Genomic DNA, 18,804 nt, shown 5'->3' with positions numbered 1-18,804 from the left:
GATCAGGTAATGCGATAATATGATGGTGATTGCATATGCCTAATGGACTTGATCTTGGATGAGGCTGATTAGTGGAGGGAAGAGTACAAGTCGTTCTAAAGAACAACCTATTCTACTCCTGCATTTTGTACTTATTTGCATTTTGTTTGGTACTTAAAGCAGTGCCAACACTCACACGTGATACGAAACGAAATGGGCTACAACATGACTCAAAGAGTTCACAACAAAATTAATTGAAATAATACAGAAATCCCCCCCCCACCCCATGAACCATGGACCTTGCAGTTGGTGGGGAGGCTTGCGTGCCTCAGTGATACAGATAGCCGTACCTTAGGTGCAACCACAACGGACGGGTGTCTGTTGAGAGGCCAGACAAACGTGTGGTTCCTGAAGAGGGGCAGCAGACTTTTCAGTAGTTGCAGGGGCAACAGTCTGGATGATTGACTGATCTGGCCTTGTAACACAAACCAAAACGGTCTTGCTGTGCTGGTACTGCGAATGGCTGAAAGCAAGGGGAAACTACAGCCGAAATTTTTCCCGAGGGCATGCAGCTTTACTGTATGGTTAAATTCTGATGGCGTCCTCTTGGGTAAAATATTCCGGAGGTAAAATAGTCCCCCATTCGGATCTCCAGGCGTTATCATGAGAAAGAAAACTGGCGTTCTACAGATCGGAACATGGAATGTCAGATGCCTTAATCGGGCAGGTAGGTTAGAAAATTTAAAAAGTGAAATGGATAGGTTAAAGTTAGATATAGTGGGAATTAGTGAAGTTCGGTGGCAGGAGGAACAAGACTTTTGGTCAGGCGAATACAGGGTTATAAATACAAAATCAAATAGGGGTAACGCAGGAGAAGGTTTAACAATGAATAAAAAAGTAGGAATGCGGGTAAGCTACTACAAACAGCATAGTGAACGCATTATTGCCGCCAAGATAGACACGAAGCCCACGCCTACTACAGAAGTACAAGTTTATATGCCAACTAGCTCTGCAGATGACGAAGAAATTGAAGAAATGTATGATGAGATAAAAGAAATTATTCAGATAGTGAAGCGAGACGAAAATTTAATAGTCATGGGTGACTGGAATTCGGTAGTAGGAAAAGGGACAGAAGGGAACGTAGTAGGTGAATATGGGCTGGGGGGAAGAAATGAAAGAGGAAGCCACCTGGTAGAATTTTGCACAGAGCACAACTTAATCATAGCTAACACTTGGTTCAAGAATCATAAAAGAAGGTTGTATACATGGAAGAATCCTGGAGATACTGACAGGTTTCAGATAGATTATATAATGGTAAGACAGAGATTTAGGAACCAGGTTTTAAATTGTAAGACATTTCCAGGGGCAGATGTGGTCTCTGACCACAATCTATTGGTTATAATCTGCAGATTAAAACTGAAGAAACTGCAAAAAGGTGGGAATTTAAGAAGGTGGGACCTGGATAATCTGACTAAACCAGAGGTTGTACAGAGTTTCAGGGAGAGCATAAGGGAACAATTGACAGGAATGGGGGAAAGAAATACAGTAGATGTAGAATGGGTAGCTTTGAGGGATGAAGTAGTGAAGGCAGCAGAGAACAAAGTAAGTAAAAAGACGAGTGTTACTAGAAATCCTTAGGTAACAGAAGAACTATTGAACTTAATTAACGAAAGGAGAAAATATAAAAATGCAGTAAGTGAAGCAGGCAAAAAGGAATACAAACGTCTCAAAAATGAGATTGACAGGAAGTGCAAAATGGCTAAGCAGGGATGGCTAGAGAACAAATGTAAGGATGTAGAGGCTTATCTCACTAGGGGTAAGATAGATACTGCCTACAGGAAAATTAAAGAGGCCTTTGGAGAAAAGAGAACAACTTGTATGAATATCAAGAGCTCAGATGGAAACCCAGTTCTAAGCAAAGAAGGGAAAGCAGAAAGGTGGAAGGAGTGTATAGAGGGTCCATACAAGGGCGATATACTTGAGGACAATATTATGGAAATGGAAGAGGATGTAGATGAAGATTAAATGGGAGATATGATATTGCGTGAAGAGTTTGACAGAGCACTGAAAGACCTGAGTCGAAACAAGGCCCCGGGAGTAGATAACATTCCATTAGAACTGCTGACAACCTTGGGAAAGCCAGTCCTGACAAAACTCTACCATCTGGTGAGCAAGATATATGAGACAGGCGAAATTCCCTTAGACTTCGAGAAGAATATAATAATTCCAATCCCAAAGAAAGCAGGTGTTGACAGATGCGAAAATTATCGAACTATCAGTTTAATAAGTCACGGCTGCAAAGTACTAACGCGAATTCTTTACAGACGAATGGAAAAACTAGTAGAAACCGACCTCGGGGAAGATCAGTTTGGATTCCGTAGAAATATTGGAACACGTGAGGCAATACTGACCCTACGACCTATCTTAGAAGCTAGATTAAGGAAAGGCAAACCTACGTTTCTAGCAGTTGTACGAAATAATTCGAAAGTTATCCGATGATTACGAATTCTTTGACATCAGCTGTATTAGATATAGGTGTACTACTCATTAGTGACGTATAACGGGAATACGGTGGTAACAACATTGGTCTGGACTCCTCGTAGTCTCATTCTCCCTGGCGCGGGAATCTGGTTACTCGTAACGATGTTGACGAGCATTAGGTATTACATATAATAAACTGTGGCATAAGGATGTAGACAATGTGATATGTGGAGGTTTGGGTCAGTCCGGGGAACGCGCATGGGTAGCTGAAATGGTGACAGCGATCACTCACGATAAGTGGGAAATCCACGTTCAAGTTCCAGTCATGTCACTAATAGTATATCTGCATCTAATGCAACTGATCTCACAGAATTCGCAATTTATTTCGTAAGGTTGTGGATCGGCAATAAAGACTTTTCTTTCGGACATGCAAGCAAGGCTCACTCCCATTTTTCAGCTACATCGTATCGCTCGCATCCTTCTCGCTTGCCATTTAAAGGACGATCCACACTGAACGTCAACGCAACGAACAGAAGGCAACAAAAACTAAGTCCCGATGGAACCTTCACTAAGTGTGACGAAAACAAAAGCAAACAATAAAATAATGATTTAGAAGCCCCAAAGTTTGCTATTTCAACATGAGTGAACGGGGCGATGGCACTCTGCTGGACGAAAGTCGAAGCCAACACTTTCTAGCAGATAATTGTTGAAGTGCCCTCCCGTTCAGCCTGTGTGAATTCCGGTATTTGAAATGCATTGGGCTATGTTTTGGCGTTGGGTTGCCGCCAGGGCCAACGAGATGAAGCGGTTGCCTTTCCGTGAAGTCATGAGTGAACCGACCCCCATTCATTCTCTATTTGGTATATTTAAGAGCAGTCACTACATTGATATATTATCAGATTTCGCTTCAAGTTTACCTAATACATCCGCAGAGTTTCAAAGTTTATAGAATTTATAACAATGTTGTCAAATACCGTGCCACGAAACCGCATCAATTCACTGTCTAGACAGTACACTGTGATGTTTGTAATTTGTGACATGACGATGGCTGCCCTGAAACGCCAGTAATTTGTTTTCGTCAAAGTGCTGTAGGTTGCCATACTAGTAAGTCCCGGCAGTAGATACGAAAGTTATTGATGCGTTTTGGAAATCAGTTTGTTAGTGTTTATATGTGAGTATTGTGAAACACCGATACTGTGGAACATTTCGTCCTCGAAATTTATAATGAAAGTCGCTGATTGTGTACGGCGTGAAGATTGGATGGTAATGGAAACAGCCAGAGTATGTTCTACAGAAAGTAGTGGTGATTTCGTTTTTGCTTAGATGTTGTTATGGAATTTGCAGGGATATGATCAACAGAAACAGTCTCCAGGCTGCCTGTGAAGCTGCAGCCCGTGTAAACGCTGTTCTATTTGCGAAAGGGAAACTGAAACAAGCGGCGCCACAGTTGCCTAAGGTAACGCGTACTGTAACTGCATAGATCATTGTTGTAATACCCACAAAAGGTTGCTGAATGCTGCCAGAACTGTACGCACATAGTTGAGGAGTTGCTGCTACATTCAGTATCGCTTCTTACAGCGATGCGAATTGTGTTACAGGGGTACAGAATCGAAAAAAGAATTTGAAAGCTTCAGGTGCCCGCAGTCATGGATCTAAGTAACTCTTAGCCCTGTTCACTAGTAAATTTCCCGTCTTCGTCTTGTTATCGGTGGATTTCACACTAACTTTGATGGTTAAGAAAGTATTAGGCTTAGGCCTACATCTGATTTCATAGTAGTAAACCTGCTAGAAGTCATTTCGGAGTTATTAATGAGTGAATTATGTGAAATAATTGTAATGCGTTTTTTTGTGAAGTGTCTAAGGTGAGACTTTCACAGTTAAAACTGTCACCTGTCACCTGAGTTGCATTTTTATGGGTTCATGGTGACTTGTTGATGGAATGATAATGACTTCTTTTAGTAATTTTCAGGAAAAATTGTGAAAAAATTCCACAGTAATACATCTTGGGAGGACAGTAAATGTAAGCTCTCTGGAGCATTGACTCGGGGAATGAGAGCTAAATGGCCATATTTACCTTTCAAATCTGTGTTGTGTTGTCAGCGACAGTTTACGAGGTTGAAAAAGCTAAGCCGCACTTGCTATTCTTTCTATGATAACAGACGTTCCATCTCTATCTGTTGGGCTTTCAACAGGGATAGTTCCATAGATTATTAATTTCCTAATGGCATGCCCAATTGATTTCATAATGCCATGACTGACTCTGTCATTTTGATTGGAAGAGTTTATCTGTCTCTCCTGACACTATTAATCAATCACTAAACACACCAGGTGTAGAACAGTAGAGCACTGTATGAAAAGCACTTCAGGATGTGATATGTGTAATTTTTGGGGAAACATCATCAAGCGCTTGTGGCCAGCTTTTTTAAATTGATGTATCTCAGATGCATGTATTACATGTTAATCAGTTGGGACGTTGTTATTATGCCCTCAGCAGTTTTTTACATGTTTTAATACTCACTTAACAGCTCAGTATTAGAATGATATTCCAGAATCTTTGAAGTCAGTCCTGATTTTTTTCCCAGTAGTTTCTTGGTAGCATGTGAATGGTTCAGCTTTACTAGATCGCAGCAGTATTAATTAAAATTGCTTGAAAGTACCAGTCAGTGAGCCCATAAGTGAACAGTGACCTCTACATCTTCATCTATACTCGGCAAACCCCCATGAGGTGCATGACAGAGGGTAACCTCATATCAACACTTAGTGTAACTACAGAATGAAGGTTTTTGACATTCACAAGTTGGCTGAGCTGTAAACATTTTTGTGTTGTCTCAGCCATTTTTGCCTTGCAACTGATGTATCAGCGTGGTCATATGAATGTAACACTGTATGGTGCTTGTCAGAGAAGCAGAGTATATTAAAAAGGGAAATTCATTCCAATTTTGTTGATGCGCTGTACAAGTGTCTACTATTTTACCCACGCCACTGTCAATGACATTTTTCTTTACAATCTTTGGCTTACATTCTTTAATTTTCTGATTGCATCTGATATTGTCTTATTATTTCACATTATTCATTCAGTTATACTGGTTGCATTAGTTCCTGGCAGACATCTTGCTACTGTGGGATTGGAATGCTGTGTGTGTCAATCCATAAACAGTTACCACTCTCAATGGGATACATGTTCCATCTGAACTAACAATGTCCGTTCAATCTGGATGGTTTTAGGTAGCCGTACTATTGATAGATTTTTGATTTTTGGTCTTTTAAAATTAAGGATAGAAGGCAAAGGCTTAGAGAGTATTCCTGGAAGTTTTGATTAGAATAATGATACAGAGCTGTTCTTTTGACTTGTCTTTTAGAAGTAAGGAGGGAGGGATTCTTGCCGAAGGGTGAGATGTAAAAAAATATGACATTCGGATTTGCTTTATGGATTGAAATTGGACTGAGACTTGAGCCCAGTACATTCTGGGTTTGTGCCCTTGTCTGGTACACAGTTGTAATCCCCCAGGAATTTCAGATCACTGCACACTTTGCTACAAAATGAAAAAAAAAAATCATTTAGAAGAATAATTTGGCCGATTCTGATCGGCAGAATTAGCTACCAACCAATAGGAGAATTTTGATTTTGTTCATTAAGTGCTTTTTTCTTTTCATTATGTGAATTGTAATATGTAAGACTTGCCAATGACTGCATCATGTGCTGGTAACAGAGAACTGTAGTTTTTGATTCCAGACTGTTTTTGAAACATAAAAAAAAAGATGATGTTTAACTAAGTTTGCAAAACTAGTTATTAATTCATTTTGTTGTCAGTGTGAAACTTTTGAAGGCTGCCGCATGGCTTTCTCAATAATTTACTCACATTTGGTGTATCGTTAAAGTAAACATAGGAATGAGATCATAAAAGCATAACGGGCATGCATATGTAAACAGAACAGTGTAGTTGATGCCTAAATTCCTCAGTATTTTATAGCTGTTTGCATACTGCAGAAAGAGACCATGTATAATGTGTGCGGCAAGGAACATTTTGTTGTTATAGGCCTATACAAAATTTGACAAAAATCAAATGTCAAGGAATGAATGTTAGTTAAGGAATATTAGATTTCTTACATTTAAATTTTCGGTAGTTTCATAAGTAGTATGTAACCGGTGAAAAAGTCTTATATTAGTATTACTTATGCTGTTGTCACTGCTTTCTTGCCTTTCTTTTTTGCATGAAGTTTGAAACCTAAATACAATGATACTGACATGGCGTGTATCAATTACACTATACAGGGTGAACTAGAACTCCACTAACAAACTTTCAGAGATACCTTTTGAATATTTTAATGTTAGGAACCCACAGTTCTTGGCAGCTCTTTGTAGAGTTACTGCATCTCATGTGATATCAGTTAGCAGTTAGTTTTGTATCTATATTTCACTGAAAATAATGCTCAACAGTGCAAATGTTGACAGTATCACTACGGACAGGCTTACTGGTGAAGAGTTGGCCAATATGTACCTCATTGCATGCAGTGGAAGATTGGCACAATGCTGAGCTTTTCCTGTGCCAACAGCAACCACTTCACAGAGTACTTTGTCATCTGTCAGCTCCAGTCGAGCCATGCACGTCAATGTGTGGCTTTTAGCTAACAAGTGGTGCGCAACAGTTCATGTTGACATGTCTGAGCTAACAAGCCATCTTATGTGTGCCATAGTAGATGTACAATCTGCCACTGCTGCCCTTATAATACAATGATCCTGCCACACGTCTGTGCTGTGTGGACGTCTGATCTACGGGTGTGAGAATGTTCACGTGACCACCGATACCAGCATTGTTACACAACTGGCGCAGCATGTCTAACTTGTGTGACAATTCTCTGAAAGGACCATCCTGCCACTCAGAAGGCCACAGTGTGACCCTTTCAAACTTGCTCATTTGGCTGTACAGTGTGTATGGTGAGAGAAGAGCTCTGACAGTTGATGTGGCCGTGGCACGTCACATCATGAGCTTTTGTTTATGTTACTGTAGTAATGCCCCAGTATTGCCATAGTGCTGGGTGACCACTACTGACTTGCTGTCCATCTGTGTCAAATACTGGCAACTGCGCAGCCATCTGTCTGAGCTCTTCTCTCGTCGTACGGAGTATAGGAATCCTGAGTGGGTCTCTTTGGCATGGATGATTGCTTGCCTCACATGTTTGCACCCCACTACTGAGCCTTCTGGTTGTGAGCATTGTCTATTAAAGGGTAGAGACAGATGGCATTCTGATAGATATACTGCCAGGCCATATGTTGACAGACAATGCTTAAACCATTATCAGTACATCCAGGTGGCATATGCTGTCATCGGATCAAAATCGACAGTTACTTTCCAGGTGTACTAATTTCTTTCTGGCAGTGTGTATTGTGATTCTGCCTGTGTATTAAATGAGCATTTATGAAAAAAGTTTAAAAAGAAAACTTTTAATGTGATCACTTAATAAATCTTGTTGCCTGAGAAGCTTGATTTCTGTACTAGTAAATGGTTTGCTTCAGGTAATTTCTCTTATATTTTGTTAAGAAATGCTACTCTGAAATTCTGATTTGTTTCCTGAAGCTTTGATTTTTCTTTGTAAAAAGATATTATCTGGTATAATACTGGTTACCTATTTCTATTGTTGAGAATTCAATACAATCAGTTTTTAAGCTACTTACTACAATAAGAGTAGCTATTGGAGCTTGCTGCTATACCAGGAGCAATTAAATGCCTCTCTGTTGCTGTTAGTAAATGCAGAGGATGAAAACTTGATTTTTATCCTTCTCTGTGGTTCTCTCCGTGTTCCTTGCAACAATCGTCCACCACATCATAGGGACTCAAGATCTGCAACTTGCTTTAAATGTTCAGTAATGTAAAATTGTGCTTTTCACAAAACAAAACAAAAAAAATGTAGTGTCAATGAGTCATATTTGGAATCTATCAGCTCGTACAGATACCTTGGTGTAACAATATGAAATGGAACAGTCATGTAGTCTTAGTTGTAGGTCAAGCAAGTGACAGACTGCAGTTAAGTGGTAAAGTATTAGGGAAAAAGAGCCACACTACAAAGGAGATCGCATGCTAAACACTCTTGTGACCCAACCTAGAATGTTGATGATGTGCGAGACCTGTACCGAAAAGGACTAACGGGGGACATCGAATAGATACAAAGGAGGACAGCTTGAAAGATCAGAGGTTTGTTTGACCTGTGGGATGATGGCATGAAGATCTTGAAAGAAGTAAACTGGCAGACACGTAAAAGTAGGGACAAGCTATCCTGTGAAAACCTTTTTAGAAAGTTTGTGTGTCCAACTTTGATTGGTGGATCCAGGAATACACTGCAAACCCTACATATCACTCCCATAGGGATTGCAAAGACAGGATTAGTCTAATTACAGTGCTTGTAGAGGTGTTTAAGCAAATCATTTCTTGCGCACTCCGTATATGAATGGAACAGGAAAAGCCTAATAATTGTTATTTGGGGACGCACCCTCTGCCGTGCATTTCACAGTGATATGTAGAGTATGGATATAGATTTAAAAGTAGTTCTGTTCACCCAGAGGGTTTCTGGGTGAAACTATTATTATGTTTATGAATTTTTATCACTTTTCTGTAAAAATGGGTGTGGTAGTCCTCCACAGGGAGAACCTGGCTGTCAGTGAATTTTATAATGTGGTTGGCTCCCAGAAGCAACCTGCTCTTATTGCATAACACTCTGTATGCTGTCACGAGACTTGGGTTGGTGAACCAGGCCTGGATTGAATCCGCATGGTGGATTAATGATTGTGGACTGGCATACCGGCCAGCCTGATAGTTTTTAGGCAGTTTCCCATGTTCCTTAAGGCAAATGATGTACTGGTCTCCATATTCTGCCACAGAGTATGAAGGCTTCCCAAAACACAATAATATCCTGAAGATGAAATTAATATCCACAATCAACGTAAATCTGCCATCCACAATTGACTGTACCTCAGCACAAATATTAAATAGCAAAAGTGGAATTACACTCTTGTTGGCAACAGAAATAAAAGACAAAATTTTTGGCATTTCCTTCATTAGAAATACCCCTGCAGAAATCCTAATGACATACAGATATGGCATAAAAATGAAATATTTCACATACACAATAAACTCTACCAAAGTAATGACTGTTTCTTTATACAAAAATGTCAAAGTAATAAATCACACTAATGCTACATGAAAACAGCTCTCTCTCTCTCTCTCTCTCTCTCTCTCTCTCTCTCTCTCTCTCTCGTGCACACACACACACACACACACACACACACACACGCACACACACCAGCGGCAAAATGCCCCTCTCTGAGCTCAGCAATGATGAATCTGCTCATGTTTATTAAAAGATTGATTGATTAGTGGGGTAACAGCTGCCTCATTTTATGTTTCTTGGCACTTAAAAATTTTGCTGTGTAAATGTATTCATACTCTTTTTAACATGTGACTCACCCCTCACTCCCACAAGCTCCCCTAACTGTAACTTACTCACAGCCACTATTCCATCACTGTAAGTTGCTTATACCCATATATATAATTAAACAAAATTGATTGTACTGTGGACACATTTTTATTTTTATGAATGTTTTGCAGCAAATAAATTGTTTTCCACTTTTGAGCCAGTGGTGTCGTGAACTTATGTCTGGTGTCCTTGGGTATATTCATCTTCTTCCGCCATAAGTATTTATCTCTTGACCGTGTATATAACAGTCCTTAATCGGGCTGCTTCTTCCGATGCAGGCTGCTTGTTGACCTGACATTGAGTTGATGTGCTGAAGAAAAGAAAACTTTCGTGGTTTTGCACAAAAATGAATTTTTAGACTTGATATTTTCGTAGGATTATTATTCAGACAGCACATTGATTCACAAGAAAAACGTCATCTCTCCACCAGAACTAAAGACAGAGTCTCTATTAATTGACAAAAAATTTAATGAGGTTTCCCTCATTTGTTACCACCTTCTGTCACACTAAAATACATCTTTTGCTGACGTTTACAGTGGTCGGACTAATGTTTTTTGTCAATGCATTCCTTACGTACCAGTACACCATCCACTCCTACTTGCCGATTCTGATTCACTCATTTAGCCCAGTTCATTGTCATTGTTTCTTTGTGTCTCAGTCATGTCTCTTGTCTCACAGCCAAAGTCTCCATTGTTCTGTCCTCCTCCTCCTCCTCCTACAACTACTACTATTATGGTCTCTCTATCTAATTTAGTTCTTTCCATAGCTGCTGTCTCTTTTCACTGTCACTATCTCTCTCTATCTTGTTCTCACTTTCATAGACTTTGTGTCTCATTATCACTCTCTCTCTCTCTCTCTCTCTCTCTCTCTCTCTCTCTCTCTCTCCCCCCACTTGCATTTTCTTCTGTTTTTTGTTCCTTTTTTCTCACTGGCCTTGTGTCCTTCACTCTTTTCCTTGCACTGTTCTATTACTGTCAGCTATGTTCCACTGCAACTTTTTCCTTCTGTTTCTCTCACACTGTCTCTCTCTCTCATTCACTCTTTCTATAACACAACCACTGTCTATTACCTTCTAGTATTTATTACTTTTCTGTCTCTTTTCCTCTGCCACTGCCTCCTCCTCTCTCAGCATAAAAAGTGCAAATGAGTTCACATGCCAAAATTTTTGCAAACATTTTAAAAGGTGCTGAGGAAAGTAAAATAAGGCTGCTGGTACCCCACTTTTCAGTTATAGTCTTTTAAACAAAAGTATTGGCTTTTGTTGTGCTCCGATTGGAGCATTTTTCCTCTGGTTCCCTTCTTTTCCTGCAATAGCAGGGCAGTCATTCGTGTGAAAAGAACTTCATCCATCAGTAAAATTTTGGTAGTTTACTTACGTAAAATTGAAATAATGCAATACTAGTTTTAAAGCCCAAAATGGATTTTAAGTGCATAAAAGTTTTGCGTGTGCTTCAGTACTACATGGGGTTTCCAGAACCCTTCTGATGATAACAGAGACACTTTACAGCATATTTCTTGTTGCTACATCATTTTATAAACTATGTTTTTGCCTTGCACCACATTTTACATGTGTATTTTACATGTAGACGTGGGGTAACTGTGAACCTATGTATCTCAGAAACAGATAAAGATGTCAAGAAAAATTTTCAAGATAGGGACATTAGGAATGTATTGTAAAAATTTCAACTGTATGATGTGGATAACCATATTGGAATCCGTGGCTCAGTTTTATTACCCAAAAACCATGTTGGTTTTTATTGGTTTCTAAGGAACCATGAACTACATGGTGCCTCCATGAGCTCTTTAAGGCACACCATAGACTACATCTAACACAAAAAGAACCAACTGATTTGCTCCAGTTGTCTAAGCTGGAAGAAGTGTGTTATTTTCAAACTTTGTCCCTGTACTGTATCACAGTTACAGTAAGATGATTCTTTCATAGGGTGCACAAGGGCTATCCAGTATACTTGACTCTACCTTGCTATCATCAATAGCACCGGAAGTATGACCCCTGGAAAAATCCCGTTTTTATGCACAGTGTGTTATAACGTATTAGGCAGCAAATGCTGTCGCATGTGTGCCAATTATTACAGTTCAGAAATTCTTCTATGAAGTTGAAGGAGTTCTCAAGAAGATATGATTTCAGTTTTTGTGTGAACTTAATTTTACCGTCCATTAAATTCTATATGTCATTGTAGATACTCAAATATTTATAGCTGAATAACTTGCCACTCTCTGTGCCATACGACGGCAGAGTGATCAATGCAGCAAGTCATTTCTCCTTCCATCATTACATTTGGAATATTACTGTTGTTTTGAGCTACGCTTGATTGTTGATAACAAACTGCATAAAATGATAAGTGTTCGTTGATGCTGTTGTGACAACACCCAACTGTTTAAAGAGCTGTCTGCAGGATGATGTAGAATGAGCACAACGTGTCATCCTCATTACTTTGTCGTTAAGTGCCAGTAACCCACACACCCCTGTGAAAAAGCTCACCTCTTTCTGAATGGCGAGTTACCTCAGAATATGGTGCCAGAGACATTAGTGAATGAAAAAAGTCAACTTTTTTACATTTCATCTCCAAAATCTGATATCCAACACAAAATTTGCAGAACATAGATGTTTTGGAAGATCTGAAACATATGACTTCCACTGAAGGTTCTTATCAATACAAACACTAAAAGCTCTCTGTCACTTACAGTTTCATCCTTGTGTGTAATTTCTGATGGTTTAGTCAGGCCTTGCGCACTACAGAATTGCATGTATCATGCAGGTGACAGTACTTTTGCAGAGAAACAGTTATTAATTTCCAACAAAATATGATTTACATTTCAAGTGTTCAGTTTTCTCCATTAGGCTTCATTACAATACTTACAATATCAGCAAATAGTACTACTACTGCTTCTGAAGTTGACAGCCCTGCAGCCAGGCAGATGCGCGTGTACGAAGCTCTCACTAAGTAAAGCAATTAATATTGAAATAAGAGGTAATTTAGTTAATATTACATTTTAGACTAGGGCATTTACGTCTTATCTAATCTATCTATTGAAGGTTTCGCTTTTCTAAACGTAATTACATCGAAAAGGAAGTATTTCGTAAAGGCTGGCAGTTGCAAGTTTGTTTACATACTTAGGCGTAAATTTCGGCGTAAATTTCGTACGGAGCGTAGAATAGACTTAGCGCTTCAAAGCTAAATTAATTCGTGTCTCTCATCCAGAATTCGTGTGGTTAATTAAAAGTTTCTGAAGCAAGTTTATAAGTTTGTTTACATTAGTGTTTAGTTACATATTAGTACAGGTTACGAAACTATTGCGTGGTTGAAGTTATTTTCTGCTTTTGTGTTACATTTCACTATCAAACTATGTGTGACAAGTGTGGTGGTTGCCATAGAAATTTGAAAGAGGGGATGTTCTGTATAGACTGTAGGTTGTGGTTTCATAGGGGCGAGTGCAGTGGAGAGGAAACAAGGGTAGATAATGAGGCTCTTCCATGGCATTGTAGGGTATGTAGAAAGGACAGAAAAATTGCAGAACAGGAGGCAAAGATTTGTGCCCTTAAGGCTGAATTAGAAATCGCGAATTTGGAATTATGTAAGCTAAGGGAGGAAAAGGACTCTGGGCGCTGGGAAAAGGTAGCAAGCAAAGGGCAAGAAAGGGAAACAATTAATAAAACTTCTGAAATTCAGTTAGCAAATCAGTTTGGTTTGCTATCTGAAGTAGTGGAGGAAGGGCCTCATTCAGATGTAGTTGAATGTAGGTTGAAGCAGAATACTAGCTTAAAGAAAAAAAAAAAAAAAAAAACAGGTCGGAATCAAACCAGAATTGGAAAAGAAAAATTCTGCTTATAGGTAGCAGTCATGGGAGGGGTATGGGCCAACAGCTTCAGGAGAAATTAGGGACAGAGTACCAGATCACAAGTTTTGTGAAACCAAGTGCTAGCATTATCCAGGTGACAGAAAACTTAGGTCAGCTATGCAAGGACTTTGAGAAGGAAGATCAGGTAATTCTAGTTGGGGGAGCAGGAAACAGCCTGGCTATGAATCCAAGATACAGTATTAGGAGTGACCTGGATAAAATAGGAGCAGAAACTGGGCACATGAATGTGAGGTTTGTGGAGGTTTTTCAGCGCCATGATCAGCCCTGGGTAAACACTGCTGTAAGGCGTATTAACACAGCTGAACAGGATGCTCCAGACACCGGCAAAGTCCCACACGAGTGTTGTTCCAGCTGATGCTATTGGTAGGTGGGGTTACACTACACATGGCCTGCACCTTAATAGTAAGGGGAAAGATAAGTTAGCTTCTCTATTAGCAGATACTGTAAGGGGGGCCACAGTCACACAAAGGGTGATCCATGTGGTTATTGGGACCAGGCAGACAGGTTTTTTAGGTTAAAGCCAAATTCCCGACAGACAACGACCAAGGAAAATACAAGAAAAGAAACTTCATCCACAGCAAATAGGGATAAAGCTAAGGGCGGTATCAACTTACTTCACCAAAATATCAGGGGAATAAAAAGTAAAGTAGATGAGCTGATAATGTGTCTAGATGATCTCAAAAATAAGAATAAGATTGGTATACTTTGTTTGTCTGAGCACCATGTATCTGTGGGGATTGAAAATGTCAGTATAAATGGGTATAATTTAGCATCTTACACTTGTAGATCTAGTATGGATAAAGGAGGAGTTGCCATTTTCATAAAACAAGGGTATAAGTACAGAACTGTTGAAGTAAGCAAATTTTGTGTTGATCAGCACTTTGAGGTTTGTGCATGTGAGCTTCAGCTAGATAATGTTCTCCACTAAGAGATTGGGAGCTATTCATAAAAAAGTTTGACTTCCTATTATGCTGTCTGTCAGACAAAAAGAAGAAGTTATTAATCTGTGGTGATTTCAGCGTTAACTTTCTAAGGAATTCTAATAGGAAAAGTGAACTAGAAGTGTTGTTAACAACACACAACTTAGAATCAGTGATCAATTTCCCTGCATGTATGGCTCAGGACAGTAGTACTCTAATAGATAATGTATTTGTACAGCAAGAGGATGTAGAACACACACATGCTTTCCCTGTGGTAAATGGATTATCTGAGCATGATGATGCACAACTGATTAACTTACAAAACCTAACAGGGCGTACACTACAGAAACCATGAAGTAAAAGTGTGAGGATGCTGAACCTGGTATCTATAGATCACTTCAGAGAAAGTTTAGGAAATGTAAACTGGGAAGATGTATATAATGAGCCCAGTGCTAATGATAAATGTAGCATATTTCTTGATAAATTTATATCCCATTTTGAACATTATTTTCCAAAGAAAATTACTAAATGTAACACCACAAACTTTTCAAAGAAACCTTGGATTACTACAGGTATTAAAGTGTCTTCAGAAAGAAAAAGAAAACTGTATGAGACAGCAAGAACTAGCAAAGATTCAGAAGTAGTTTTGCACTATAAAAATTATTGTAACATGCTGAGAAAAGTTGTAAGGAAATAAAGAAAAATGTATGTTAGAGAAGAAATTAACAACTCCAGCTATAAAATCAAGTCAATATGGAATGTTGTTAGAAGGGAGACAGAAAAAGTAACCACTGGGGTAGGTAGTATTACTGTTAAAGGGAATGAGACCATCTTAAGCAACAGTACACAGGTAGCCAATGTATTTAACAATCATTTCTTAAGTGTAGGAGAAAAAATTGGTGAGAATAGTTCAAAAGAAAAAGCCAGGCAGTACATGGAAGAGTCAGTAAAAAAAAAAAAAAAATTAGATTAACTTTCATCTAACAACCTCTTGTGAAATAAGGAAAATTATTAAATATTTGAAAAATAAATGTTCTGTTGGAGTAGATGACATCTCTAACAAGTTATTAAAGCAATGTGGAGCAATTACAGCTGATGTTTTGAGTCACATCACTGACTCAGGGTATTTTTCCAGACAGGTTAGAATATGCCATTGTCAGGCCTCTCTGCAAAAAGGGGGAAACCACAGATGTCAATAATTACTGGCCAGTATCCTTGCTTACAGCATTTTCAAAAAAATTTGAGAAAGTAATGTACTCAAGAGTGGTTAGCCATCTCAACAGTAATGGGATACTTAGTAAATCACAGTTCGGATTTCAGAAATGCTGTTCCACTGAGAGCACAATATACAATTTCACTGTCCACATAATAGAGTCTTTAAATAGTGAAATGTCACCAGTGGGAATATTCTGTGACTTACCTAAAGCATTTGATTGTGTGAACCATGACATTATGTTAGCGAAATTACAATTCTGTGGTATAAATGGAACAGCATATGAGTGGTTTAAGTCATATCTACGGAACAGGAAGCAAAAAGTCTCTTTATATGCTTCAAGTAATTCAAAGGAGTTTGCCACTTCATCTAACTGGGGTGAAATTACATTAGGTGTCCCACAAGGTTCAATCATGGGTCCCCTCCTGTTCTTGGTATATGTGAATGACCTCCCTTCTTATGCGAAACAAGATGCTGAACTGACACTGTTTGCTGATGATACAAGCATAATTATTAATCCAGTAAAAGAAAGTCCGATAGAAAATGATACAAATAAGGTCTTTGGAAAAGTCATTAATTGGTTTTCTGCGAATGGGTTTGCTCTGAACTTTGAAAAAGCACAGTACATCCAATTTTCTGCTGCAAAAGTATAATTCCTTCAATAAACATAACACACCAAAAGAAGTCAGTAGCCAGAGTAGAGCATACCAAGTTTTTGGGTGTACATATAGATGAGAATCTTAATTGGAAAAGTCATATTTTGGATCTCATAAAGCGACTAGTTTTAGCAACTTTTGCAATCAGAATAATAGCCAATTTTGAGGCTGTAGAAATTAGTACGCTAACATACTTTGCATACTTCCACTCTCTGATGTCATATGGATTAATATTCTGGGGCAACTCAACACTTAGGCAAAAGGTATTCACTGCTCAAAAGAAAGTAGTTAGAATAATGTGTGGGCTTCATACGTAGTCGCACATCTTGTAGGCATCTGTTTAAAAGGTTAGGAATTCTTACAACTGCTTCACAGTACATTTACTCAGTAATGAAATTTTTTCCCAACAACATGGACCAGTTTAAAATCAACAGCGACATTCATGATTACAATACCAGAAAAAAGAAAGACCTGCACTGTCCTTTACTTAACCTATCTTTGGCGCAGAAAGGGGTAAAATATGCTGCTGTAAAACTTTTTGATAAATTACCAGATGAAATAAAATGCCTGACAGAAAGTAGTAATAGTTTCAAAAACAAACGGAAATCATACCTCCTTGACAACTTCTTCTATACCATAGATGTATTCTTGAATATGAGTAAATGAATCTGGAGATATGATATACGCATTTTGTGCCATTTAAGGGAATGGGATAGATAATTGAAATATTTAGGTGTAACACAAAAAAAAAAACCCTTGTTTCCTGTGCGCGTTTCTTGTGCATTTGACACGTTCCACATCATAATGGTTTTTCCGTGCTATTGATCGATGGAACACGTAACTAACTAACTAGCTAACTAACTTTTATTTGAAATGGCAGAGCCTTCACTTCATTTATCAAACCGGTTACAACAAAGCAGTTGCCAAGTAATTAAGATTTTGGAGTTCTTAGATATTTATGTACCCACATATTTCTGTATTTATACTTTTTACTCTTTTTATTTTTTTCAGTTGTTGATTTGTAACAGGTTTAATATGTTAGGCATAGTCCACATCAATTCAGGCAAGCTAGGAAAAAATCTTCCCATCATAGTCTCAGATGTTATTGATTTAGCATGTGTTAAAATGAAGGACTAAGCAAGGAACATGTATTTTCTTGTTTTCTAAAAAAAAAAAAAGAATAAAAAAAATTAATTCTGCTCCAGATACAGCCCTCCAAAGATGACAAGATGACACTGTGCATACCATTTTGAAGATGCAAATTTTAGAAAAAATTTTAAAATGCTCTGTCTCTGGAACAGTTGTAGATAATTTTTTTAAAATATAATTGCTTTATGATTACAAAGAAATCCTCCATTTGGACTTAATTGTCAAAGTTCTTTTACTATTGTGTTCTGAACTTTTTTTATAATCTATGGATTTTTTTTTTCTTTCAAAAATGCTAATCTATAGAATTCTGATTTTTTTTCTGTTGATTAGTACCATATAGTTCTACATTCCCTGAAAAGGAGAGTTTCCACCTTTAGGTTAAAAGTTTTTATAAACAATTGAAATATTTTTGCCATACATGAAACCTGTTTTATTACCACATTATCACATAACAGGCTCATAAAAGTCAAAACCTAGCCTTATTTAACATAATTTTAGTTTTGAAAGATGAGTTAGAAACTCATTTTTGAAGCATTTTAAATGGTTCCAAAATTTATGTGAAAGGTCCAAAGACTTAAAGGTTTCAATTTATACAACTTCTGTGCACTCTGTTTTTTTTTTTTTTTTTTTTAAATTAGTCAGTCTATGAACTAACTAACAATGTGTTCCTCCACTGCTTCAGTATCTTCCTTTGATATAGAGTGATGCCTTACTGTTAAACTAATAGGAACTGGAGAACTTACAATCTTCAAAACATTGTGAACAGGAAGTGAGCGCTGATGGTGTTACTGGTCTCCTTCAAGTGGAAACCTATATCCAGCAGTTGGTCCATGTGGTAGCATAAAGTTCATTACAGTTCCGTTTAACTCATAACTGGTGTCTATAATCACTGCAATCCACCAGTCACAGTCACGCGCACACGCCACAAACATCCCCCTTCTCGGGTTGTGTATCTGAATATTATCCTGCTGTTTCTGAGGTGTTGGCCGAACAAACAAAATTTCTTCTTTTTTGCTCTTTAAATTGCGTGCAGTATGAATTCGGCCATGACTTTGAC

At 38.3% G+C, this 18,804-nt stretch overlaps 1 protein-coding gene across 7 annotated transcripts in view; it reads left to right on the top strand.

Moving 5' to 3' along the window:
• Window positions 1-3,445: 3,445 nt before the first annotated feature.
• Window positions 3,446-18,804, top strand: part of LOC124622517 (chromatin modification-related protein eaf-1-like) — a 294,631-nt gene continuing 279,272 nt past the window's right edge. Inside the window, exons 1-2 of one of the 7 annotated variants that reach the window (XR_006980637.1) lie at window positions 3,446-3,723; window positions 3,805-3,916. Coding sequence is in view for 5 of the 7 variants with exons in the window: in XM_047148240.1 (XP_047004196.1) it covers window positions 3,809-3,916 (108 nt within the window). In the remaining 2 variants the exon portion in view is untranslated. Of the gene's footprint in view, window positions 3,724-3,783; window positions 3,917-18,804 lie in introns of those variants that run through there. The other 6 variants (XM_047148240.1, XM_047148239.1, XM_047148242.1 and 3 more) reach the window with 6 other exon arrangements.

The sequence above is a fragment of the Schistocerca americana genome, chromosome 7, assembly GCF_021461395.2.
Source record: "Schistocerca americana isolate TAMUIC-IGC-003095 chromosome 7, iqSchAmer2.1, whole genome shotgun sequence".
NCBI lineage: Eukaryota > Metazoa > Arthropoda > Insecta > Orthoptera > Acrididae > Schistocerca > Schistocerca americana.
Note: the sequence above shows the minus strand (reverse complement) of the source record. Positions and strands in the feature narration are given on the sequence as shown.